General features: G+C 46.4%; 1 protein-coding gene across 2 annotated transcripts in view; it reads left to right on the top strand.

The window, feature by feature from the left end:
* LOC147616009 (5'-3' exonuclease family protein) overlaps nucleotides 1–27,090 on the top strand; it is a 99,759-nt gene that overhangs the window by 67,112 nt on the left and 5,557 nt on the right. For both annotated transcript variants that reach the window (XM_086778636.1, XM_086778635.1), the window contains exons 12-13: nucleotides 13,454–13,535; nucleotides 13,653–13,767. In XM_086778636.1, the coding sequence (XP_086634762.1) occupies nucleotides 13,454–13,535; nucleotides 13,653–13,767 (197 nt within the window). The remainder of the gene's footprint in view (nucleotides 1–13,453; nucleotides 13,536–13,652; nucleotides 13,768–27,090) is intronic.

Genomic DNA, 27,090 nt, shown 5'->3' with positions numbered 1-27,090 from the left:
GGGAGAAGACGTTACTTGGGGGCAACATTCGTTAGGTTTGCACACAGACCTAGCCACATGCGCGACCCATTATGTATGGGAGACTTTTGTGTCGAACCTCAAAGCAAGATTCCTTCCATCCTAGTACATGACCAATTTGGAGGATGAGTTTTACAAGCTCTCCCAGAATGGGTCGCCCGTGTTGACTTATTCCATTCCAATAAGTCATCACCATGGCACAACAGTTGGGGAAGGCGGAAGATGAGAAGTTGAAACAATTTCTCAAGGGGTTAGATACAAACATCCGGTTTCTTGTTCGTAATTTCAAGCCTCAGTCCTATGACTGGGCTTTGAATTTGGCATAGAATCAAGAGATGACGTTGAACGGAGGTAAGCCTAAACAGGTCTAGACCAGTCCCAAACCCAGCAGTAGCAACAGTCTTCATCCCTGTCGGGTAAGGGTACTTCAAAAAGTAAAGACTATAAGTCTTAGAGCATCTTAGGCACCTAGAAAACCATAGAGGCTAAGCCTAAAAAGACGTCTGTGAGAAGAAGGTTGAGACCAGTCCCAAATCCCAAGAGGACAATAAGTCTCAAAGCACCTCAGGCACCAAGAAAACCAGAGAGGCTAAGCCTAAAAAGATGCCTGAGGAGAAGGTCAAGGAGGGAATTATTGGAGGTTATCTTGAGTTAGAGGAGCAAAAGTGGTACCAAACAGAGAATCGTTGTTTTTTTTGTCATCAAGTAGGCCATGATAAGAGGGATTGCACTAAGTTACATGCTTATAAAGTATCCAAAGCATCCTTCTCTACCATAGCCACCGTTCACGCTACATCCTCCTCTCCATCTTCAAACATGAATGCCATATAGCTGTTATCCTCTTTGAATCTAGTACCCCTAGCGGTATTTGATGATAAGCAGGAGGGTGATACTGAAGGGCAGACAAAAAGATCTCATTCGTGCTTATGGCACAACCAAGGGACAACAATTTATTGTCCTATTTGACATGGGCAGCTCGAAAGATGCCATCTCTCCGTAGTTGGCTAAGACAATGAGTTGCACATTAGTCTCATAATTTAGTTGTGGACGGGTTTACACCTGGTCTCCGCACGCATATCACTCATAAAGCTCAACAGTTTGAGTTCAATTTTCAAAAGGCCATGTTCAAGCAAGATTTCAGAGTCTCACTACTTCTGGGGTGTGACATGGAATCCAATGGTTATGAGAGCATGTGCCCATTCTTGATTGGCAGCAGGACACCTTCACAATTGTTGACAGTTTATTGTCAGAATACGCAGCGGAGATGATGACCAGATCTGGGAACACGAGCAAAAACGCATGCAGAAAAACAGCACAAGAGAGAGAGAGATGTGGGGCGTGTAACTCTGCTCTGATATACACAAGAAGATCCCGAAATATGATACAAATAGTGGTATGGGGCTGGGGGCCTATATATATGCCCCCACATCAGCAGTCGGCCTGCTGCTGTAGGGCAGCCGACTGGACACAGGAACCTCACGACTGGATAAAACACAGTCGGCCAGCATCAAGATAAGTCGGCCAGCAGCTGGAGAGTCCCACGACTCATGAGGTGCAGTCGGCTATCACACAGATGCAGTCGGCCAGGCTCAGTGTCCACCTGCCACTACAGGGCTGCCGCCCAAGCCACAGAAAAATGGGAAAAAATACGGGGAGTGAGGAAAAATGATAAAACACCTGATAAGGGCGGGCACACCCACAACAAAGGCCCTGGTGTATAAATCTAGACAAGAGATGACTTCTAACACCCCCCCTCAGCTCCTGGCTGTGAAACCAACCACTGGGAGCTGGGGTGCCGCCTGAGCAAATCCTGAGAGAGTGACTTCGTGAAGAGGTCCACCGTATTGTCCTCCGTCGAACAGAACTCTAGCAAGATGTCATCAGCAACGATCTGTTGACGAACAAAGTGCCTCTGGATGACCATGGGTTCCTCCAGTGGAAGCCCAAGCCTGCTATGCAACCTCCTGCTGCTCCGTAAAACTGCTCCTGGGCCATAAGTAGATCCCCGCGTGTCTGGATCTCCTCCTCAAACCGAGTCACTCCAACCGTGGAGTCGGACTCCATCCAACAACCCCCCTCCTGTGTACAAGAGTCCATGATCCTTCGCACGCTGCAGAATCAACAGGAAACGCAATCCTGTCTCCCAAAGAGTCATCCGCAACCATGAGCTCAACCGCCTCATTAGGAAGCTCCCGTCCAATCTGGTGTCCATCAACCAGATCAATGAACCATACAGCTTTTGAGTCACAGAGACATCACACAAGGATCAACACCTGTTACGGTGCACAAACAAGTCCTGGAAACCTGATGAAACCTGTCAACCACTCCCTCTGAATCCGGAACCACAAAGCTTGGAGAAACCACCTCCTTCTGCAAGTAAGCACCTGCCACCTGCCTAGCTTTCCGAAAGGTCCCCGTGGAAAGAACATCCTCAACATCTGGAAGTTCTATGTCCCGAACACTACAAGACATCAAAGCATAAGTGACGTGTTCAGCTTCCTCTGACTCACGAACACAAGAACTACCAACATCAGTACTGGAAAGTTCCTGCCAACTGCTGCCATCTACTGGCAAGCTATCCACCACCTGGTCTCGGAAAGCCCGCACCTGCAGCGTATCCACACTTAAGTGGCCATTACCAGACTGCCACTCATCACAAACTTGAGGACCGGGGAGAAATGAAATGAAATGTTATATTAACGTCTTCAAAAGGCCATAATGACCTATGAGACCAAAAGTTACATCATGGTGGATCTGATACAATGTCTGGATAAAAAAACCCAGAAAATGAAAAATAAAGATGATACTACTGGCACCTAGAAAATGAAACTGGAAATGGAAGGTAAACAGAAACCCTTATAGGGTGTGAATATAGTGAGGGGGGGGTATGCTATGGAGGTGAGTGGAATATAGTGAGGGGATACAATATCATGTGGGACGGAGGGGTACACTATGGAGGTGCCTCCATCTCATAATATGTGCCGCATCGGACACTGGCGGATCTCCTCAATATCCTCTGTGGTCAGCACCCTGACTGGGTGTCTCGCATGCCTCGCAAGAATAATCCGAATCCGCCGCTGCAACCTCCGTCTATGCTGGGATGCCCTCCTGCGTAGTCGTGGGCGTCTGGACCACCCAAGCTCAATTGCACGATCAATCAGTGTACCTCTGGTGTGGGCGGTATCCATGTCCTGCTGTTGCTGCTGCTGTTGCTGCTGCTGTGGTCCATCTGGCGCAGTGATGGCTGGACTAAAGAAGTCTGTAATGTGCCTCTGAGTCTGGCTCTCTGTGCGCCTAAGCAGGCTATCTCTATGTCTCCGCAGCTCAAGCAAGAACAATCCCAAACACCTCTGGTCCTGGTACCCCATGACTTTGGAAAGTGGTCCAAAACCCTCTCTGAATAAACAGTGGAAACGACCACGTATCTCATAGTATGCAGTACAATGGCATATATAATGCAGCTCTGTCTCTGGCTCCCCATGGCATACTCGGCATATCCTGGCCTCAGCTGGTATACCTCTATATCGGCCAATCTCAATCTCAAGCTGGTGTGAGGATGTGCGAATCTGACCAATAGCACATCGTACTGCATGAGACAAGTGTACATCCATGTAACTGGGTCTGATCACAAAACCATCTGCTGTGAGCTGAAGAAAATGCTCTCTGTAGAAAGCCATCTTCGTGCCCAGCTCCTCAGTCGGCTGTATCCATGTCCTCCTAATGTCCAGTTGAACTAAATCCTGACGGATGAGTCTGGTAATCTCTGTCCGTGTGAGAGTGAGAGAGGGTGCCTCCAGAGAATATTGGAAGGGAGGCAATCTGTCCATGCTAAAACCATGTGCCTGGAACCAAGATGTCATCTGTCCATACCAACAAGCCGTGTCTCCCTGTAAAGCTAACTGTCGGGAGGACTCCAGGGCGAGGCGTGCATATCTGTCTCGGGGGAGATCCCACAAGCCATGTATGTAGGAGACTGATCTCGTAAGAGCCTCAATCACCAGAGGGGCAGCCGCCAGCTCTGCTCGAATAATCTCATGAGGTACCACGGCCTTGGCTCTAATAATCCTAGCAATCATAGATACCAAAGGCCTCTCCATACCTCTCCACCCGCCTGCGCTGTGATGGCCCATATCTGCACTCCATAAAGCATAGCTGATGTCACTAGAGTGTCAAAAAGCCAAAGTTTCGTTCGAGGTTCCTGAAACTGAACCTGCGAACACATCCTCTCCAAACCACCCAGGGCTGCATGTGCTCTAGTCAATCTAGTCTCTGCTGCTCTCCTCATCGAAAACACTGGCCCACTGAATACTACCCCAAGATATGTATATGCATCTGTATACTCCACAATCTCCTGCCCATATGTAAATGTGGGAGCTGATCGCCTAACCCACTGTGGCGTGGTGTTAAACACCATAACCTTGGTTTTGCCAAGGTTGACAGACAATCCACTATCATGTGCAAACTCATGTAAAGCATCCAGATGACGCTGCATACCCTCAGGGGAGTCAGAGATCAACACAATATCATCAGCATATAACAATAGTGGGATCCATGTACCTGCTAGCTGGGCTCCTCTGTCCCCCAATCTCTCAATGTAGTCAGAAGCCTCATCCACATACATACCAAACAATGAAGGAGATAACAGGCAACCTTGCTTCACTCCTATAGTGGAGTGAACCAAAGTAGAGACCCCCTCTGGGGTGCGTACCTGTCCTGCAACTGATCTATATAAAGCCATAATCCCCCATATGAGCTCTGTGGGTACCCCCATCTCCTGTAATCGCCTCATCAATCTGGCTCTGGGCACTGTATCAAATGCTTTGCGGAAGTCCACAAAGCTACAATAAATCTGTCGCCCATGCGACCTGCCCTCCTCAATAATGGCCCGCAGAGTCAATATGTGGTCAAGAGTAGAGAAACCTCTCCTGAACCCTGCCTGTCCCTCTGCTCGAATGCCCTCTCTCTCTGCCCATCTACTCAATTGTTGCTCAAGAATGGATGCATACAATCGTGCTAGTGTGTGACCAATCATAATAGTGCGATAATTCCCTGGCTCCATAGGGTCCCCTGACTTGAAGATAGGCACGATGGTGGACCTACTCCAAGTTTCGGGTAAGCCTTCGCACATAGCACGATTGAACATCACTGCTAGAAGCTCTGCCAGCATGTCTCTCACATGAATAAAGTGCTCAGCGGCCAATCCATCATGATCATATGCTCTCCCAGTCTTCATCCTATCAATGGCCTTCCTTACCATCTCTGCGGTAAAGAAAGTACATGTCTGTGGGCATGGTGCTGGCGGGTCAGGAAAAGGTGTCTGTCCAGGAACTGTATATAGAGATGCTGGAGAGAGAGTGCTGAAAGCCTGTAAACTCCATTCTCCACTCCGCCTTCCCAAACTACTTGGCCTGTTGCTTTGTCCCGGAGAGCAACAAAATGCTCATCAAACTCCACCCGTACGCCAGTCTTGCAAACCTGATGCACTGACAACAGATGAAAACCAAGTGCCGGAACATACAACACCTGGGAGGAATGCTTCCCCCCTCTGCCATTGGGAACTATCTCCATCCTGCCCTCAGTGTGAACTGGGATAGTGGACGTATCACTAGTAAGAATATGACCAGAACACCTGTAGAGATCCTGTAAACCGGAACGGGAAGGAGTCATGTGCCTGGAAGCACCACTATCGAGAATCCACTCCCGAGTATCCGCTGCGGAGAGTCCTCCAATCTCCTCCCTGCCTGAAGAAAATGAAGCATCGGTGTCCATCACCTCCAGGTGCACAAAAGCCGGAGTCTTCATGATTGCTGCTGAGGAGTCTTCACCCTTCTCGGTCTTCCGCTTGGGACACTGCCTCCAATAGTGGCCTCTCTCGCCACAATCATTACAGGTCCTCTCTGCCTTCAGTTTCTCGCGGTCAGCGTCGGACTTCTTCTCAGAAGACTTCTCCGATGAAGCCTTCCCTTTGCCCAAGTTACGGCCTTTCGATCGTTGGCCAGTAAAGGCCTCCGAACCTCCACCCTGAGGAGGGTTCGGGAATCGTTCCTCCTGGTCCAGGACCATGGGCACAAGCTCCTCCCACGTGATGGTGCTAAGCGTGCCACTGGTAATCAACGACGAGTAAAATGCTGAGTACGAAGAGGGCAAGTGTGACAGTAACGTGATGGCCATGTCCTCTGACGATATCTCCTTCCTAGCCTGAAGAACTTCCTGCTGAAGAGCCTGCAGCTTGTTAATATGCTCCCGCATCGTCGATGACTTTGCAGGGCTCATAACCCGCATCTGTACTTCCAAGGAAATCCTCTTCATGGGCGATACCCTGTTGTAAAGTGAGGCCAAATGCTGCCATATACCTCTGGCCAGCGTCATGTGCTTTACATGATTGATTACCTGTGGTGTGCAGTTGAGGAAAATAAACGAACGGACCCTGGCGTTGACACGATCCCACATCTGTGTCTGGGCCTCCCAGTCCTTTCGGGTTGACGGTAACTCCCTTCCTCTACTTCCGGCCGTGGAACACCAACGATGACGAAATCGGCGAGGTTGTAGGACTCCAGAAACAGATTCCATCATCACCTTCCATATGCCGTAGTTGCTCTCGTCCAACTGACGGTCCACCGGGAACGTGGGGAGTGTCGGGATCTTCACATGTCTCTCGGCCATCTCAAACAGATCTGCCATAGCGGGGATGTACTCTGAAAAGGGTGGGTGGTTGGGAACAAAGAAGAACTCAAACCTGCAAGTGGCTGTCCAGCAAATCAGCCCGCCTTCCTCTTGCACCTTCTCTTCCCGATCAACCCAAAACAGTCCACCAATTAGCCACAAAACAGTCCCCCTCTTGCTCACACAAATCCCAAGACCTATCTAGAACCTAGGCTCTGATACCATGTCAGAATACGCAGCGGAGATGATGACCAGATCTGGGAACACAAGAGCAAAAACGCAGGCAGAAAAACAGCACAAGATAGAGAGAGATGTAGGCGTGTAACTCTGCTCTGATATACACAAGAAGATCTCGAAATATGATACAAATAGTGGTATGGGGCTGGGGGCCTATATATATGCCCCCACATCACCAGTCGGCCTGCTGTAGGGCAGCCGACTGGACACAGGAACCTCACGACTGGATAAAACACAGTCGGCCAGCATCAAGATAAGTCGGCCAGCAATTGGAGAGTCCCACGACTCATGAGGTGCAGTCGGCTATCACACAGATGCAGTCGGCCAGGCTCAGTGTCCACCTGCCACTACAGGGCTACCTCCCAAGCCACAGAAAAATGGGAAAAAATACGGAGAGTGAGGAAAAATGATAAAACACCTGATAAGGGCGGGCACACCCACAACAAAGGCCCTGGTGTATAAATCTAGACAGGAGATGACTTCTAACATTTACCTGAGCCCGTCATAATCCACGAGGATAGGAGCATCGAAGGAATCCCTCTCATTTCGCATATACAGGCCCAAAGAGCTCTCAAAAAAGGAGCTGAGTGTGCATTGATTTATGTCCATGCCCAACAATCTACTGTTCAACCAACAACCCCCTTAGAAAAGAAGTTGGCTGATCTTCTTCCAAAGTTCAAAGACATCATGTTGAGGGACAATCTTCCACCATAGCTCCCTCCCTCTCGCCCCGAGGATCATCGCATTGAGTTGGTCCCTACGACAGAGCCTCCCAGTAAGTTCCCCTATTGCCTTTGTAAAGCATTGGAGGGAAAACTGGAACAATAGTTATCTCAGTTACACAGGGCTGGATTCATCCGCCCATCCTCCTTGCCATTCGTTGCACCCATCTTATTCGGGCAAAAGAAAGATAAGATTGCACGTTTATGTGTGTATTACAAGGCACTCAACAAACTCACAATCAAGAGTAAGGTTCGAATGCTCCGCATCGAGTACATCATGGAGCGTCTTAATGGTACATTCAATTGTGGCTATCACCAAGTTTGCATTTTTACAACTGACATTCAAAAAACGGCTTTTCAGACCGAGCATGGCTACTACGAGTTTGTGGTCATGCTGTTTGGCCTCACCAATGCACCAACAACGTTCAATAAAATGATGTCTTGGGTATTTATTGAGCTAATTGGGAAGTGTGTATTCATCTTCTTGGATGAAATACTCAATTTTTTGCCACAACAGAGCGGCACGAGTAGGAGGTGGTCTTGCAACTTTTGCGGGACAATAAGCTCTACATTACCGAAAAGAAGAGCACATGTGGCCTCTTAGAGGTTCATTAATTGGGATATGTTATCAACGAGTCCAATATTCGTTTGGACCCCGACAAGGTACAAGCTATATTGGATTGGGATGTTCCTAAGACTGCCAAGAAAATCAGATCATTTGTGGGGCTTTGTCAGGCCTACCGTACCCACATGGACAAATTTTTTGAGCTTACTACACCTCTTATTGATTTGCTCAAGGGCGTGAAGATGCGTTGTCAAAAAGTGTCCGTTACGAGCAAAGCACTTGAGGCCTTTCATGCATTAGAGAAAGTGGCCTTAGAAGCACCACTCCTTAAGTTGGCATCATTGGATGATCCTTTTGAGGTTATCAGTGACGCTAGCAACCTTGCTATCGGTGCTGTTTTACAGCAAGACGACAGACCAATGGCTTACTACAGCCGCAAGTTGAATGATGCCGAAAAGAATTATTCGGTGTATGATGGCAAAGAGCTGTTAGGGGTGATCATCGCTCTTAAGCATTGGAAACTTTTCCTTTACGAGAGAGAATTCATAGTAAAGATTGATCATCAGGCACTAGGCATGGTTGCAAACCATGCCTAGTGTCCAATGGAGTGACATGCAAGCCATGTGGAGTCAGATCTCTAACAATTGGAGGTATGATCGAATACATCTCGGGCAAGAATAACCATGTTGCTGACATGCTTAGTTGTAAGTCAACCATTCAGACTTTACATGAGTCAAGTGTGCTAGAAATCTAGGGAAAAGATTTGGATAGCATGAAAGCACAATATGCGGATTCGGTCGAGTTCGGGACTCCACACAGTCTGGCCCTCAGTTTAGAACCGGGTCATTACTCCATCCAAGATGGTTGGTTGTTTTACAAGAACATGCTATGCATACTCAAAGAGAAAAAGATAGGCACTTCTTCATGATGCCCATGACTTGGCATCTTTTTTGGCATGTTCCACATTATGCTCCCGTCGGCCTGTTTTATGCTGGCCGACTGGGCTCTTTAGGTGCTATATAAGGATGGACTGTGCCCTCAGTTGTATTATCTCAATTTCCGCATAGTCTGGGATCTTGGCTGCACCTACGGTGTGCCTTGTATTGCCTACTTCAGCTTTGTAACCACCTTTTGGTGAATACGATCTTCCTTTAGTTCCTGCACATCGTGAATTTGTGAACTTCAGTTTTCTTTCACTATTTGGCACTTTGTCATGGTATCAGAGCGGGTTCAGGATTGAGGATTTGCTGGACAGCACCTATGCTTTTTACTTCTCAGAGGAGGTGGGTTTTGGACTCATTTTACAGGCTGTTTTTTTCTCTAGAGAGTTGTGTTTTATGCAGATTGCTGCGTTTTCTGCATGGACAGCCTACAGTTTGCTGCGTTTTCTTTTGGAGAGCCTCTTCCACTTTCTTTTTCCCACCCTTTCCCTCCTGAACCCTCTCTCTCTTTCTTGCCTTCTTAGATCTGCAGGCTGCATTTTCTTATGCTTTAGAGGAATTTTCACACAGAGGATAGCTTCAAACACTTTTACTATTCCCCAGTTGGAGAAAGACTCCAAATTTAATGGCTCCAATTATCCCCAGTGGAAGGATGCCATCTTTAACCTTCTAGTGGGTCTTGATCTTTGGCGGTTCGTTGACGCTTCTCCTCCAAAGCCTGACCTTGCAACTAACTCACCACAGACTGTGAATTCCTAGACCAGCATGGATCTTCGGGCACGCACAATCATCTCCTACAACTTGAACAAGCCATATGTCTTGGAATTTTTCGATATGCCCAAACCTCTAAGGAATTATGGGATGCACTTGCAGCCCATTTTTAGAGGAACACTTACAGCCGCAAGCGTCATTTAAAAGTCCAACTCAATGAGCTGAAGATTACCGAGACGGATGATGTCATGGCCAAAGTGCAAGAACTCAAGAAGATCCGTCAACAACAAGCCACCTTGGGTGTCCAAATTCCCGATGATAGACTTTTTCATTGAGTTACTGGGCAAACCTCCACCATCTTATCAATCCTTTTGCCATGTTCTTCCCCTAGTGGATGCGGTGATTGGCATGCTTCAGGATAGGTTAGATCTCATGAATATCTCTGATGCTTCTCCTATTGAGTTAGCTTTTTCAGCAAAAGGGAAGCCAAGTGCAACCCAAAGGAGGTAATACCCACAACGGCAAATCCAAGGAGGAGTCTACTTCAAGCTCCAAGGATAAAGATAAAGGAAAAGATAAGGGCAAATCTACGAAGAGGAAATGCCACTACTGTGGCAAGGTTGGTCATCTTCGGCTTGATTGCTTCAAGAAGAAGAGAGATGAGGAGAAAAAGTCAAAATAGAAGGACTCCGACGACAAAGAATCCAAACCTAAAGACAAAGATGTGGCTTTCGTTCTAGTCGAAGAGTGCACCACATCCACTTAGGCGTGTACTACTACCTCTCTTGAGGATTGGATTGTGGATTCCGGGGCTACTTCCCACATTACTCACAACAAGGATATCTTGGAGGACTCTCACTCTGTCTCTATGCAGGTCCGACTTGCTAACAATCAACTGTCGATACACCGATTATGGGTAATATTCCTCTAGTTATTCCCTCAGGGAGGCCCCATTACGTGGAGAATGTCCTTTATGTTCCAAAGTTATCCAAAAACTTACTTTCTATTTCTAAGATAGCCCAAAAGGGCTATGGCTTATGCTTCAATGATCAGGTTTTGAAGATCATTCATAGAGATTCTCACAGGATTATCGCTCGGGGCATTCAAGAGGGTGGTCTTTACAAGATCACGAGTTTTCAGGAGGAATCCAATCTCGGTCATTCTCATTTGTTCCAACTTCTAGTCTCTCCTCAGGCTCTTCTTCCACATTATGCTCTAGTCGGCTTGTTTTATGCTGGCCGACTAGGCTCTTTAGGTGCTATATAAGGATGGACTTTGCCGTCAGTTGTATTATCTCATTTTCTGCATAGTCTGGGATCTTGGCTGCACCTACGGTGTGCCTTGTGTTGCCTACTCCAACTTTGTAACCACCTTTTGGTGAATACGATCTTCCTTAAGTTCCTGTGCATCTTGTGTTTGTGAACTTCAGCTTTCTTTCATTGTTTGGCACTTTGTCAACTCAGCGATGTCCCAGAATGCATGATGTCTTCCACCTCTCATGGTTTAATGGACCATCTTTACAAGAGGTTCCAAATGAGCAGCAGCCTGAAGTGGTCGACGAATCATAAGTCATCGAGCCTGAGCAGGTTCTCCTCCATAAGTGGAAGCATGGTTCCGGTTGCAGAATTAGAGAGTTCTATACAAAGTTCAAGGACCAAGGCACTCATGAAACCATTTGGCTGGACGAGGCTTTCTTCCAGGAGTATCCCCAGTTATTGGTGGACTACTTGGAGGCCATGCAACTACCACCAAGCTAAGGAGGAGGGAATGTCACATGCACCATGCATTGAGGTGCAATGTGACACACTGGGCCATCAACAATGCTATACTTATATACAGATGTTTAGTACCTTTTTAGGATTAATTGTCGTATGCTGTGGCCCCATTGTGATCCCGAGTTAGGGAGATGTCAGGCGCACGAGCTACATAGTTCAGTCTCCCAGCCTTAGATGTCAGGGTCAGTCCCTTAACCCACTTGGAGAACAAGCATTTACATCATCTGAGGTTAGGCGTGGCAAAAGTCAGTCTTTTAGATGCATATATAGAGCATGTAGCTATATTGGTACTTGGGCCAGCAGCCTATTGGCCAACCCACAGGGCATGGGCTTATTTTTTAGGCCATTGGCGTGCCCATGGGAGAGCCATAGGTACCAGTCGGCAGCCTGTATGGGGCTAGGAAACCTGTCGGCCAGTTGGGGACAACAGTCGGCCAGCATCAGTAGATTTTACAGCAGCCAGAACCTCACAAAAGACTAAAGCGCAGCATTTAATGGTGGAAATAACAGGTCGTGAGCTTTTGAAAACAACCCGACAGCCTGTTGTCTCCACCGACCAGCAGCCTGAACCCATATAAAAGCAGGCCTTCATTCCATTGCATAAATCTATCTCATAAATCAGCATTCTCTTGGAGAACCCAGTGCAGATATGTGTGCTTGAAGACTTTGGTCTTTGCAAGCATAATTCACAGCCAAGCACCTAGTGCTTGAGTCCCAAGGCAGCCCCGAAGTTTGCTTCAGCAGTTAGCCTTCAGTAGTGCATCTCCTTCAGCAGATCAGGGTGTGCATAAGGCTATCCGAAGTGGCTTCAAAGTTGCCTTCCTGCCGCTTGATAGTTGAGCAGACGTTTGGTCTACAATGTCCTTGTGTTCGGCAGTCTCCGTTAGTTAAGCCTCAGTAAGTTCTATGCATTGTTAACAGTTCTCCAAAGTAATATAAGCAAATACTCTTGCTTGCAGGGGGGGCCCCTTCAATGAGCTGCAATCCATTCTGCGAGCTAGATGTCCCCGACCCAGAGCATCAGGTCCCTCCTACCCACACAGAGACAGCTTCGTGAGGTTCTCCGCCGACATGACATGCTCCCATCATAGAGGCCTGACATTCACTCCACCATCAGATCGGTTCTGGCCGAGGCGGGTATCATCATCAGCTAATCACAGCATATCTCACATGTACTGTTAGATGTTTTCATTTTACTTTTTCTTTCAGTTTTCCATGGCTGGTACCATTGTATTACTTTTGGTCTCATAGGCCCTTGGGGTCTTCTGTAGACGTTAATATAACTTTCTTTCTTTCTTCCTTTCTCTCTAGCTCTATCTTGTGTGTATAAAGATTGCTTCATGCTCACTTCATAAAGGTATAAAGAAGGTCTTGCTTTGCGTTACATGATCAAGCTAGTTGCATGTTACATTGATGCAGGTTAAGGTTGAATGGGTCATTAATTTAGCTCTTCACTTTGTTTGCAACTGTTCTTCAAAGTAAGGTCGCAGTTTGGGGTACAATAAATCGATCGTCATTCTTCCATTCCAATGCTGATGAACTCCATGGGGGGGTAGTAGTAGTTACTCGGAAGTGAAGTGTGGGGATATATGGTTTGGTCAGCCCTACCTAGCACTATAAAGGTTCAATTATGAGTAACAGTTGTAATTCTTATCGAGAGCCTCCTTGATGTTTCGCGGACTTGATTTAATCACATTTTGAAACAATTTCAAGGCATGTGTGTACATCTATACAAACACATCATGAGCACCTATGGTTTTATGTTAAACATGATAGAATGACCTCTAAACAGATTATGCTGGCATTTGTGACGCTTCACAGGGATTGGTGCACAGACAGCTTTGAAGCTGGTTCGCCAGCATGGTAGTTTAGAGTCAGTACTTGAGAACTTAAACAAAGATAGGTACACAAGCTGTCCTCTCTGTAGTGAGATCTGTTTGTACAGCTAAATAGTTGTTTTTCTTCAATTGATATCTGTCTTACCTGTCTCCCCTTATAACCTTTGTTTTGATCTGGTCAGGTATCAGCCTCCAGATTCTTGGCCCTTCCAAGAAGCTCGACAACTCTTCAAAGAACCACTAGTTATTACAGAAGAGAATCAATCAGAGTTGAGATGGGCTCCCCCTGACGAGGAGGTTGGACTTGCTGATAATCTTTTGTTTACATTTCGTGGCACAGGTTCACTATATGCTATGCCTTCTTTTGGCTAGCACCCCCCTCTCTCTCTCCTCCCCTCCTAGTAGTAGCGCTCCATCCCCTGCACACCCAGATTCAGCTTTTTTTTTGTTCAGTACTTTTTCATTTTGTTGGGATGACAGAGGATACCTCATACAGGTACTCCGATTTGTCTCATAGGCCGAGTTCGGTCTTTTGGAAGACGTTAATAAAATCTTTCTTTCTTTCTTTCTCTCTCTCTCTCTCTCTCCTCCCCTCATGGCATGAGCCCCCGCCCCTAGCCCTGCCCTACCCTCTCTCGCGCACCGCGCACTGGTGCCCTGCTTGTGCCGCGCCTACCCTGCCCTGCTCGCACAGCCCCCCCTCCCCCCCCGCGTTATGCCCTGCCCTCTGCCCTCTGCGTTGCCGCGCGTCCCCAGCTGCGCTGGTCTTTGCTGTCCATGCTGCGTGCGTGCCCTCTGCCTCCCTTATCCCACCCACCCTTGCTCAGGCCCCCAAGGCAGCAACTAGGGGGAAATAGCCAGGATGATTTTACTGGAGCTGGAGGCATACATCAAGACAGTGGAGGACACCACCAAGAAGGCTTTGGGCAAACAGAAAAAGGTGCTGGACAGGGTCCTGAACCAACATGAAAAACAGTTGGAAGGCCTCTGCAAGGAGATACAGGGCAAGAATAACAAGATTTAAGAATTGTCAAGAAAGGTGAACCACCAGGAGGAGGAGATTTGAAGAGACCCAGATGCAACAACAGGAAATGCCAGAGGTTGCCTCCGTGATAGGGGAACTCCGGGCAGAAATGGAAGCCCTAAAGGCTATGGTCAAGGACCATACAATGGAGGAAGGGGAACTACTGATTATTCAGGAGGGTCTAAGGACGGACTTGGAGCAACTGAAGGCTGCGAGTGATAAGTTGCGGGAAGAACTGCATACCACCAAGAAAGATTGGGTGGAGGTGGTGAAGAAGCACAAACCCCCACAGAGCATTATACATGAGACTCTCAAGGAGGAGAAACGCAGGAAGGATAGGGCCCTCCATGTGCAAGTGCAGGGGCTACAGATGGGGGCTTCTCCCAAGGCGGATGCCATGACTCCTTGCCAGATGATAGGAGTGAACGGGATTGCCCCCTCCTTTGCAGATACATGGAGGGCAGGCAAGGATATAACAGGAGAGCGGCCCCTCATCATTAGCTTCCTTGATGCCACCAACAGGCAGGCTTTCTTAGATAGACGGGCTGCCCTCAAGGGCACACAGGTGTACATGGGAGATGATCTCACCCCAACACAGGTGGGACACCGGCATGAGGCAATGGTGGTGACAATTCATGAGGCCCGTAGAGCGGGCAAGTGGGTTATCTGCAGAGATGGTAGGGTCATTATCACTGAGCGCCGTCCCAAATAGGGACGCGGGGTCTATGAGACCAAACACCTGGGGTTAGGAGTATGGAACTGGCGGTCGAATCGAGGAGGTTTGAGTGAGATTCTCATAGGCAGGGATACAAAGACTCATCAGAGGGCTTACCATACATAGCCAGGTATGAATGGGAGTCAACTTTCCGAAGCGAGACCCGCACATTACGAGCACGTGGCTCGGGAGGGGTAGCTGTCCTTCTTAGATCCATGCACAATATCTTTGGGTGCGGCTACAGCTTAGCGTTGATAGAGTCATCCACATTGCTGTGTGTTATTTTGCACCGCGCCACTCCCCTTACGCGGCACAGGATGGCCAGTCACCGTACTTACCATTATATGGGGATATTTTGGAGTTCTTACAGTTGGGGGAAGCCTTGCTTAGGGACTTCAAGGCTACGATGGGGAGTTAGCAAGCCCCACTACTTGATCTAGATGACCATATCAAACTAAGGAGCTGGACATCATTGATACAGAGCTGCAGAGATCATCATAGGTCCGTGAGGAGGTCACGGGGTATGGGAGATATTTCTTAGAGTTGGGAGTTGCACATGGTCTTTTATCTATAACAGGATGTTTCGATGGTCCTCCTCTGACACCCTCACCTCCTTCCCTCACTCAGGAAGTACTAGCACCGTGGAATACCTTATGGGATCTCCGGCTTTGGCACACCTTGTCTTGACTTCTTCTTCCTGCCACTCCCCTTCGAAGCTGACCATGCCCACCTCTCTTTCACTCTTACTTGCACACCACTTGTCCCTCACCCCCCATCTCACATTACACCCAGGTCCATTTTGATCGCGAGCTTGACCTTGTTTACTCCAACCACATATACCGCCAACTTGAGGATGTGGAACCTATTGTCCCCCTGCGCACCCTCACATCACAACTCACCACCATACTCCACACATCTGCCACCACTTCTTTCATCTGCATGCGGTGTCGAGCCACCTTGTGGTTCCATGCCCCAGAACTGTTGGTATGACGACGAATGTCGAGCCACACGCTCCTGTCTTGAGCATGAGGTACGGATTGGGCAATTGCGCCAAGCGCAACGGATTTCTCAACAACACACCCAACACAAGAAACGGGAGTTCTACGCTCGGAAAGAGGATGAGTTATACCGACTTTTCTTAGGGCCGAACTAAAAAGAGGCCCGGAGGAAACTCGGAGAACATCGCCCCCCCACACCTATCACATTCCCGGACACATGGCTTTTCTATGCTCACTCCCTCTTATCATATCCCCCATCGGGCACCTCTACCCCCACCACGAGATCCGTACCCCACCACCTCCACCTTCTTCACACAAGGCATAGTCCTCAAGGCCATTCGTAGACTACATAATGGGCGAGCCCAAGATCACCGGGGACTCATTGCCAAGTACATCTCACATGCCGATGATACCTTGGCGCCCCTACTAGCCTACATGGTCAACAGAGCCCCAATAGAGCCCTTTGTGAAGGATTTCCACCCTCTCGGTCCACTAACACCATCACCCCCATCCTCAAAGCCAGACATCCACTTGATCCTAATAATTATAGGATGATCATGATTGGCAACACATTGGCCAAACTCTATGGATCGGTGCTAGAGGTGGAGCTCAGTTCATTTGCAGAGAGATAGGGATGCAGAGTGTCACCAGGTGGTGAAACTTTTTGCAGTTGTTTTCCTTATTTACATTTCTTTATAAGTATATATTTTTCTTTTCTTTCTCTTTGGTTGCTGTTGCTTTCCCCTGGTATCTCTTGGAAGGGCTTGGGCCATTGCAATGTCAGAATGGGTCAGCCAGTGGGACTTTGGACCAATGGTTGGCTAAGCCTGAGACCTGCACTGAAAGATGAATGACAGTGTCCAGGACATGGGCACTGAAAGATGAATGACAGTGTCCAGGACATGGGCACTGAAAGATGAAGGACAGTGTCTAGGACATGGCCACTGAATGAGGGTATAGGCCAGTTTACACTAGTAAGTGGCCGCCACCGAAATGTGAATGTATCTTGAATTCTAAGCAAATTCTGAAGTGACCATAGTGGTCAAAGATGGTCAGGAGACCAGAAGGAATGCAGATGACATCATCCCTAAAATCTAGGGAACTGCTATTTTTGGCAGTGTCGGAATTGAAAAGTGTTCGCGTCAGTTTGTGCGGAATGTCAAGGGGACCAAAAGCTGACAAAGGACTGTTGTGAGAATGTGAACCAGTCAGGAGATTTTTAGCCTGGAAGATTGCATGTGGAAAAGGCTTAAAAATGTGCCAAGTGTCAAATTTTGGTGCATTTTCCTCATAGAGAAGCGTGGGAATTTGGGAAGAGGAGGCTCAAATTTTGGTGCATTTTCCTCATAGAGAAGAGAGAAGCGTGGGAATTTGGGAAGAGGAGGCTCATTTGCAGCCATCGTGTGGTTTTGTTGCACGAAAACCAGCATTCGTGGTGCCTTCCCTTGCCCTACAACTCAGGAATTGAGGGTTGAGCTTGCTCCCCACAGCCTCTCTCTCTCTTTCTCTCTCTTGCAGACTATGGAAATGCTCTCATCAGATAAAATCAGGTACAATTGTGTGAATTTCATGCTTAAATGCAAAGGCTAGTTGCCTCCTTGACCAGGAACAGGTGTAGTTGGTTCCTACACCAAAGCAGGGACAGAAGAGGGTAATAACCTCTTTAAAACAATGCTGTTTCAGCACTGTTTAGGTGCTGTTTTTGGGCTGTTATGTTGCCCGGTTGATGCCAAAATGCAGTAGGACTTTGCTAAAGTCCTCCAGGACAATACAAGGGTTATTTTGGGTTGAAAACAGAGCTGAAAACAGGTCTGTGCAGAAAATTACAGCAAGCTGAATTGTGATGTTTTGGACTCTATTGGGTAGCTTGATGCCTATGGAAGTGAGCCTGTCAGTTGGGATTCATTCTGAGATGTTATGGAACAGTTTTAGTGTAGTTATGCTGACAAATTTCTTCTAAAATTTGTAAAATTCAGCTGATGTAAGTAGAGTGCTTTGTTGCACTTGTGCTTTGTAATTTCCAACCTTTTAACAATAAAGAAATACCGCAAGGGGCGCCGGACTTCGGGGCCAATGTGTTGTTGAGCGAGGGAGCGAGGATTCTGTAATTGTGTGTCTGAGTAAGTCCAGGTTATTTGTGAATGAATTACCGCTTTATGTGTCCATAGACCGGTTTTATGGTTCCATTGCCGGGATAGGGTCCTCTTTTCTGCAAGAGCCCGGACACGGATTGGATTGGGTGAACAGGAGACACACATAGTGAGGTACAGCTGATTACAGGTGAGAAAGAGTACGGTCTCTTTCTTTGGATACAGGTTCCCTGAAACTTTCAGTTGACAGTATGACAGACAAAGGAAAAGGCAAGCTCCCTGCCGCCGAAGAGAGTTCCTCTTCTACTCGCAGACAGCATATAGAGGTGACAGGTGCCCAGGTGTCAGCCTCTGCTCGGATGGAGCCAGTAGTACAGCCAGTCTTGTTAGAGGAAGAACAGGAACAAGAGGATTTATTTCATGCGCAGCTCCTGAGCATGGTTGGTACCTTTGAACAGTTGGTGAAGAATCCCAGGATGAAGAGGTATTTGCAGTCAAGGACAGGGGATTCCCAGGCTGAATCATCTCAGCATGCAGTTGAGAGGGCACAGGAACAAATGCTAAGGATGCCACAGCATGTAGAGCAGACACCAGCAGTGGCAGCTGATCCAGTGCAGCATGTTACACAGGCACAGGTACATGCATTTAATGGTCAGGAAAGTAATGTGCAAAGGGTCATGCCGACCATTCCTCCATTCCTTGCTTCCCAGCCTGGCTATTTTGGTGGTGGATCTGTTTTCCAGGCCATGGCTAGACCGCCCACAGTTTTGCCAGGAATGATGTCAAGAGGGTCACCAGGAATGATGCCTATGGAACCTGTGAACCCTCTTTATGCCAATATAGGTGTGCAGCCCGGATTTCAAACTTATTTTAGTCCAGTTTTGGGGCCTGCAGCACCTGTCAGTGTGGCTGAATTTTCTCAACCTAGTGGACAAAGAGCAGTAAGGACTGATGCAGAAAAGGTGCAAAAGGATTACAAAGAAGGAGGTCAAGCAGTAAAGTTTGAGACTTTCAGTGGGATGCAAGACAAATTGAAAGCGCTGACTTTTATTCAGCAGTTTGATGCAGCATACACTGGGGGTAACTTTACAGAGTCTTCTAAGGTGCGGAAGGCTGCTACTTTCTTGAAAGGTAATGCATTACAGTGGTGGACCTCACTGTTGATGCAAGGACAAGCACCTGCTACATGGGTTCAGTTTAAGCAGCAGTTCTCTTTTGCCTGGCTTACAAATACTTTTGAAGTGGATGTTATGACAGCATGGCACAAACTTGATGCAGCCAACTGTGTAAATTTGGAAGAGTATAATAAGAAGTTTTGGGATGCACTCTTGCCAGTAACTTCTTACAGGACAGTGCCATTGTCAGAGCAAATAGAAAAGTATTGCTGTGGTTTGCCCAAAGAAATCAGGGATTATTGCATTAAGACCAATGTTTCTAATATGACTCAGCTCATTGAGAATGCAAATATGGCTAATGCATTGTTACAGGGAGGTTCACGTGGCTTTAAGAGCACAGTGAATAAGGAACCTCAGGGCAAACAGGAACCACTTATGGAGAGGGATTTCCCACCTAGACCATTCTATAGAAAGAAGCCATTTGAGAAGAAGACTTGGCAATCACAACCTCAGAAAAGTGTTGGTCAAGGCAAAGGACAGAAGAGGCCACTATATGGCAAGTCATTTGAAGAGAGAAAGGCATTGATGCAAGCTGGGAAATGTTTCATCTGTGAACAAAAAGGGCATATGGCTGCAAAATGTCCACAACAGTCAGCAAAAGATGCCGAGGATAAAGAAGGGCTACCCAAGAAGAAGACAATGCCGAGTGCAGGATTGGTACCTGACATGGTTGGTGACCAGCCATGTCATAATGCTACAGAATTGTGCAGAGCATGGGGTAAAATCAGAGATGCTACAGTGCTGATTTTCTTTGACCCTGGTGCTCGAGCCAACTTTATTTCACTGGCATTGGCAGCCAAGTTGGGAATTCGTGCTGAAGAGATGGGACCAGTTGGACAGGCTGATTTGGCATGTCCTGGGCATTCAGTTCCTGTCACTCCCATACTTGGCAAACTTCGCATGCATATTCAGAGTTATGTGGACACAGAGGAGTTTCTTATCATGCCCTTGGAAGGATGTGATGTCTTGTTGGGAATTCCATGGTGTCATAGGAAACATGCAGTGTTGGATGCTTTCAATAGGAAAATCACAATTGTACATAGGGACAAGACTCATGTTTTGGATGTGAAGCTGAAAGGAGAGTCTGTCCCAGTTATTTCTGCTTCTGCTATAACTTCAGTAATGAAAAATCATCTTTCTGCGTACTTGGTTTTTGCAAAGCAGATGAATGAAGTTGAAACTGATTTGTCTACACTAGACGAAGGTAGAAAAGCTTTCTTGGATATGTTCAAAGATTGTTTTTCAGAGTCTTTACCAAGAGAGTTACCTCCTGAGAGGCCAGAGGATCATGCCATAGATCTTATTCCAGGGTCTAGTCTGCCCAATAGGCCACCATACAGGGTTAGTGCAGCCCAGCAGAAAGAGATTATGACACAGGTTAATGAGCTGTTAGAGAAGGGACTAATTCAGCCCAGTAGCTCCCCGTTTTGTTCACCTGTGTTACTAGTACAAAAGAAAGACGGTTCATGGCGAATGTGTATTGACTACAGAGCCTTGAACAAGAACACGATCAAGAATAGATTTCCGATTCCGCGCATAGATGATATTCTTGACCGTTTGCAAGGAGCAAAAATGTTTAGCAGGATAGATTTGAAGAGTGGGTATCATCAGATTAGAATCAGACCCGAGGATGTGCACAAAACTGCATTTCGCACTACATTTGGTCTCTATGAGTTCTTAGTCATGCCTTTTGGATTGACAAATGCTCCTGCCACATTTAACAGAATGATGGATAGAATTTTCCGCCCTTATAGAAACTTTGTGAGCACATTCTTTGATGACATTATAGTCTATTCAAAGAGTGAAGAGGAGCACAGAGACCATCTGACAGCAGTCTTTAATGAGCTGAAACACAACAGATTGCTCATTAATGGCAAGAAGAGTGAATTCTTTCTGAAAGAAATCCGGCACATTGTATCAAAGGATGGTGTCACAATGGATCCTGCTAAGATTGAAGCAATCGTTTCATGGCCAGATTTACAAACTGTGCATGATGTTCGCAGTTTTCTTGGCCTATGCTCTTACTACCGCAGATTTGTAAGGCATTTTGCAGAGATTGCTTCACCGTTACATGCGCTTGAAAAGAAGGCCATTAAATGGCAATGGACAGATAAAGAGAAATCAGCATTTAGATGCCTGAAACAGAAAATGACTACAGATCTTGTGTTGACATTGCCAGATTTGTCTAAATCATTTGTTGTGCAGTGTGATGCATGTGGGAACAGCATTGGTGCTGTCTTGATGCAGAATGGCCGAGTCGTGGCATATGAGAGTAGAATACTCTCTGACACTGAGAAGAACTATCAGATTTATGAGAAAGAGCTGTTAGCTGTGATCCATGCACTTACCAGTTGGAAACACTATTTGCTTGGTGCTGATTTTGTTGTGCAAACGGATCATCAGACGCTCAGATACTTTCTCACACAGGCAAAGTTGTCAGAGAAACACATGCGCTGGGCAAATTTTCTGTCAATGTTCCATTTTCAGATAGTGCATGTGGAAGGCAAGAAGAATGTGGTTGCAGATGCATTGTCTCGCAAACCACAAGTGTCAGCTGTTTCTATTTCTTATCACCAGGAATTGGATGATATGAAAGAACAGTATGCCAGTGATGAAGATTTTTCCAGAATCTATGAACAGCTAATGAATAATCAACATCATGATCACTATGTTCTGAATGACGGCTTTCTCATGATGCATGGAAAGCTATGTGTGACTAAGCAGTTAAGGCCGAAAGTAATGCTAGAAAGTCATGCTCCACCGTATGCTGGACATCGAGGCATTGATGCTACAGTGAAAGCGGTTGAGACTTTCTTTTATTGGCCAGCTTTGAGACGTGATCTTGATGCTTATGTTAGATCTTGCCTAGTATGCCAGAAGGTCAAGTTTGATAGACAGAAGGCACCTGGGTTATTGCAACCACTGCCTATTCCAGAGAGACCATGGGAAAGTATTGCCATGGACTTCATTTTTGATCTTCCAAGGACAACGACAGGGAATGATGGAATCTGGACTATAATATGTAGATTCAGTAAGCAGGCACACTTCATTCCTGTTAGAAAGAAGATAAAACCCGAGCACATGGTCAAGATTTTCATGCAGAATATCTTTAAGTACCATGGTATGCCACAGTCTATAGTCAGTGATAGAGACCCAAGGATGACTAGCTTGTTTTGGAAAGCATTGTTTGAGAATATGGGCACGACCTTGAAATTCTCATCTTCTTTTCATCCTCAAACTGATGGGCAGTCTGAAGAGGCTAACTCTACTGTCTTGGATCTGCTGAAATGTTATGTGTCAGAACATAAGGCAACTTGGGAGCATTATTTGCCATTAGTAGAGTATGCTTACAACAATACAGTGCATTCCTCTACTGGTAAGGCACCTTTTGAAATTGTTGAAGGTGGCAAGAAAGTACCTCCCATTCTGCAGACAAAGGATAAGATATTTGAAGCAGATCGGTATATTGAGGGATGGCAAGAAGCGTATAAGAAGGTCAAATATGCCTTGGAAAAGTCACAAGCTAAGCAGAAAAGAGCTACTGACATGCATCGTCGAGAACTCTTGTTTAAAGAGAATGACTGGGTCTTATTGCGCTTTGAAAAGGCATGTTACCATATTATAGTAGTGATGTGTGTGAACACACTTAGGACCGCCGGGGCACTTTTTCCCTCACTAGGAGGTTTTTTCCCCCGTGCATTGTATATACGCCCATTATCTTCTAGGGCTTGTTATCTTTCATTTTTGGCACTCATAATACACTACTGTGTTGTGCTCAAGCTTCCTCATCTTCTTGAAGTTGTGTGTGCATTCCTGCAACCCTAATTCCAACAATTGGTATCAGAGCAGGCTTCCTCCTCCCGGGCAGCATCACCGGCACCTGCCGCTTCATCTCCTCCGATTGCGACGAGGTTTCACGAGCGTCTGCAGGTTAGTATATGCCGTGGGAAAGCCCGTAGGGCTTGTTCGTTTCAGAATTTTGATCTGAAGTCATTTCGCCCTCCGTTTTTGCATTCCAAGTACTGCGCAGGCAAAATCGTCCTACTGTGCAGATTTTCTGTCAAGATTAAAATCTGCAGGACAGGTGCCCATTCGTCTGTTTTGGGCTGTGCTACATAGCACAGGTCGATTTTATACAGGTTTACCTCTTACAGACAACATTTACATCTAGTAGTACAGTCATTGGCCATGGCTGACAACAATGATGTATTCCGCATGTTGGCTGCTGAGGATAAGTTGGATGGCACCAACTATCCATTGTGGGCATATATGATGCGACATGTATTGGTAGCAAAGGGGTTATGGAACATTGTGCAGGGTATTGATGCACGTCCTATTGTGGCTGGGAATGTTGCAAACACATCAGAAACAGGTACTGTTGATGATGGTGCAGGCACAAGTGCTGTAGCAGCTGTTCGAGAACCACCACTTTCAGCAGAGCAGATTCGTTGGGATGGTAGAGATGCGCAGGCTCATGCCTTGATTGCGCTGTCTGTCAAACGTACCATTATCCCACATATTCGCTCCTGCAGGACTTCTAAGGATGCTTGGGATGTACTTGCCACATTGTATCAGGCAAGAAATGAGGCTCGTGTTGCTTACCTCCGAAAACAGTTGGAGAGTGAGCATATGAACGAAGGTGATTCTATGGATAGCTTTTTGACAAAGATCAAGGATTTCAAAGAGCAGCTCATTTCTGCAGATGAAATCCTGTCAGACAGTTCACTTGTGCAGACTGTTTTGAATGGTCTACCAGATTCTTATCAGGGTTTTGCTTCCACTCTTCGCTTGATGATGAAAGGCAATCCCAATGCCTTATCATTTGAGGAGTTAGTTTCTGTTTTGCTGCAAGAAGACCAGTCAAGGCAAAACAGGAATATTATGCGTGTCGCAGATCAAGCTTTCGTTGCTAGTCAGAGAAGCGGGAAAGGTAAAGCTGGCTTTTCTTCTAGTAAGCAGAAATCTGCAAATGCTGCGCAACCAAAGAAGGAAGACAAAGATGAGAAGAAGGGTGACAAACAGAAGACATTTTGCAAGTACTGTAAGGGAAATGATCATGTCATCAAAGCGTGTCCTAAGCTGGCTGCGAAAGAGGCTAAGAAGAAAGAGGCTGGTATGGCTGTTGTTGCAGATGCCTCTCCTTCTAACAATGAATCTGCTAATGTTGTTCAAGATACAGAATGGGCATTCAATGCGCAGTGCAGTTATGACCCATCTTTGCATGACACATGTATGTCTGCAGTAGATTCAGATGTATGGTACTTTGACAGTGGTGCCACTAAGCATATCACCTCGCAGCGCAGTTTATTCACTTTCCTTGAGTCTGCTCCCACAGGGAATACTGTCACTTGTGCCAATAACTCCTCTTATCCCGTTAAAGGAGTTGGACAGATTGTGCTGAATGTTGCAAATTGCAACACCTTTACACTTTTTGATGCATTGTATGTGCCAGGGATCAAAAAGAATCTGCTGTCAGTCTCCGCATTTGCCAAAACAGGTTTGGTTGTAAAATTTGTGGATGACAGATGTACTGTTCATGATCTCTCTTGTGGTGACATCATTGTAGCATCTGGTTCACTATGTCGAGGGCTGTATAAGCTCAATATGGATGGCAAATGTGTAGAGGATTCAGCATGTGCTATTATGGATACGCAGGCTATTTCAAATGCAAAACTGTGGCATGCACGTTTTGGTCATCTGAATTTTGCAAGTTTGCTGCGCCTGCAGAAATCTGAAATGGTGTCTTCTTTGCCTAAGCTTGAGGCACCTGTCAAGCATGTTTGTGAGGGCTGCATATTGGGTAAAATGCAGCGTGCTTCCTTTCCCAAAGATGGATCAGTGAGAGCTGAACGCAGATTGCAGCTTGTTCACAGTGATGTTTGTGGTCCCATGCAAACTCCATCATTTGGAAACTACCTTTACTTCGTGACTTTCATTGATGATTTTACCAGGCATGCATGGGTATATCCTTTGAAGGCAAAGTCCGAAGTGTTTTTGTGCTTCAAACAGTTTTTGGTTATGGCTGAAAATGTGTCAGAAAGTAAGATGGGCACCCTCCGTTCAGATCGAGGGGGGGAGTATATGTCTTCAGAATTTAATGCATTTATGGCTGAGCGTGGGATAAAACACCAATGTACAGTGCCGTATACACCACAGCAAAATGGTGTGGCTGAGAGAAAAAACAGGTCTCTCATGGAAATGGCAAGATGTATGGTTAAGAGTCAAAGTCTACCACATGGTTTTTGGCTTGAGGCTGTCATGTGTGCCACTTATGTACTAAACAGGTGTCCCACCAAAGCATTACAGGTTGTCACTCCATATGAGGCTTGGCATAGCCGCAAGCCATCTGTTGGCCATTTACGTGTTTTTGGTTGCCTGGCATATGCATTAGTGCCTGTGCAACATCGCAGAAAATTGGATGACAAAGCTGTCAAATGTATTTTTGTTGGATATAGTGCTGAGAGCAAAGGCTATCGTTTGTATCATCCACAGACAAAGCGCATTTTGGTTAGCCGTGATGTTGTATTTGTGGAAGATGCAGTTCAGCCCTTGGTTTCATGTACTAAGGAGACAGATATCAGCTCACGTGATGTCTATGATACATTGTTGCCTCTTTTCAGTGGTGCACAGTCAAGTGCAATACCTCATGAGGCAGTTTTTCAGCCTATGCAGGTTTTAAATGATGGCACAGATCAGCCTATATCTGATGCAGATGTGCATGATGCACTTGAGGATGAGAGACAAGAGATTGAGGGCTCTAGGAATATGCCTAGATGGCTGGTGCAGACTTTGCGTGACAGCAAGTTGGATGCCCCTTTGTCTAGTCGCACTCGTTCTGGCTCTCATGGTGCCTCTTATGCGTCAGATTGTTATGCATTGGCTGTTTCTAGTATGTGCGATGAAAGTGAGCCTGTTTCATTTGATGAGGCACAAAGTTCAGAAAATTGGATGGCTGCTATGCAAGCAGAATACGATGCTATTATGAAGAATGGTACATGGTCTTTATGTGACTTGCCCCCTGGCAAGAAGGCCATTGGCACTAAGTGGGTATACAAATTGAAGCGTAAGCCTGATGGCACAGTGGATCGCCATAAGGCTAGGCTTGTTGCAAAAGGTTATGCTCAAGAGAAGGGCATTGATTTTGATGAGACTTTTGCTCCCACATGTCGTATGACCACTGTTCGTAGCATCTGTGCATTAGCAGCTCATAATGGTTGGAATGTACATCAGCTGGACATAAAGACTGCGTTCTTAAATGGAGATTTGCATGAGGAGGTGTATGTATCGCAGCCTCGTGGTTTTGTTCAAAGAGGGCAGGAAAACAAAGTGTGCAGGTTAAAAAAGGCTTTATATGGTTTAAAGCAAGCTCCACGAGCTTGGTATGAAAAATACATGCATATTTGACTGCACATGGGTTTCAGAATAGTCCAACAGAAAGCACTTTGTATATTAAACGTGTGGATGGTGTACATCTAATCATTGCTCTCTATGTCGATGACATGCTGCTCACAGGACCAAATGAGAGTCATATTGCTGATTTTAAGGCTGATTTGAATGCCTCTTTTGAGATGTCAGATTTGGGGCATTTGCATTTTCAGATTCTGACTGGGCTGGTTGT

Source organism: Cibotium barometz, chromosome 39 (genome assembly GCF_041138505.1).
Source record: "Cibotium barometz isolate CiBa-2024 chromosome 39, ASM4113850v1, whole genome shotgun sequence".
Lineage (NCBI taxonomy): Eukaryota > Viridiplantae > Streptophyta > Polypodiopsida > Cyatheales > Cibotiaceae > Cibotium > Cibotium barometz.
This window is presented reverse-complemented; position numbering and strand designations above follow the sequence as displayed.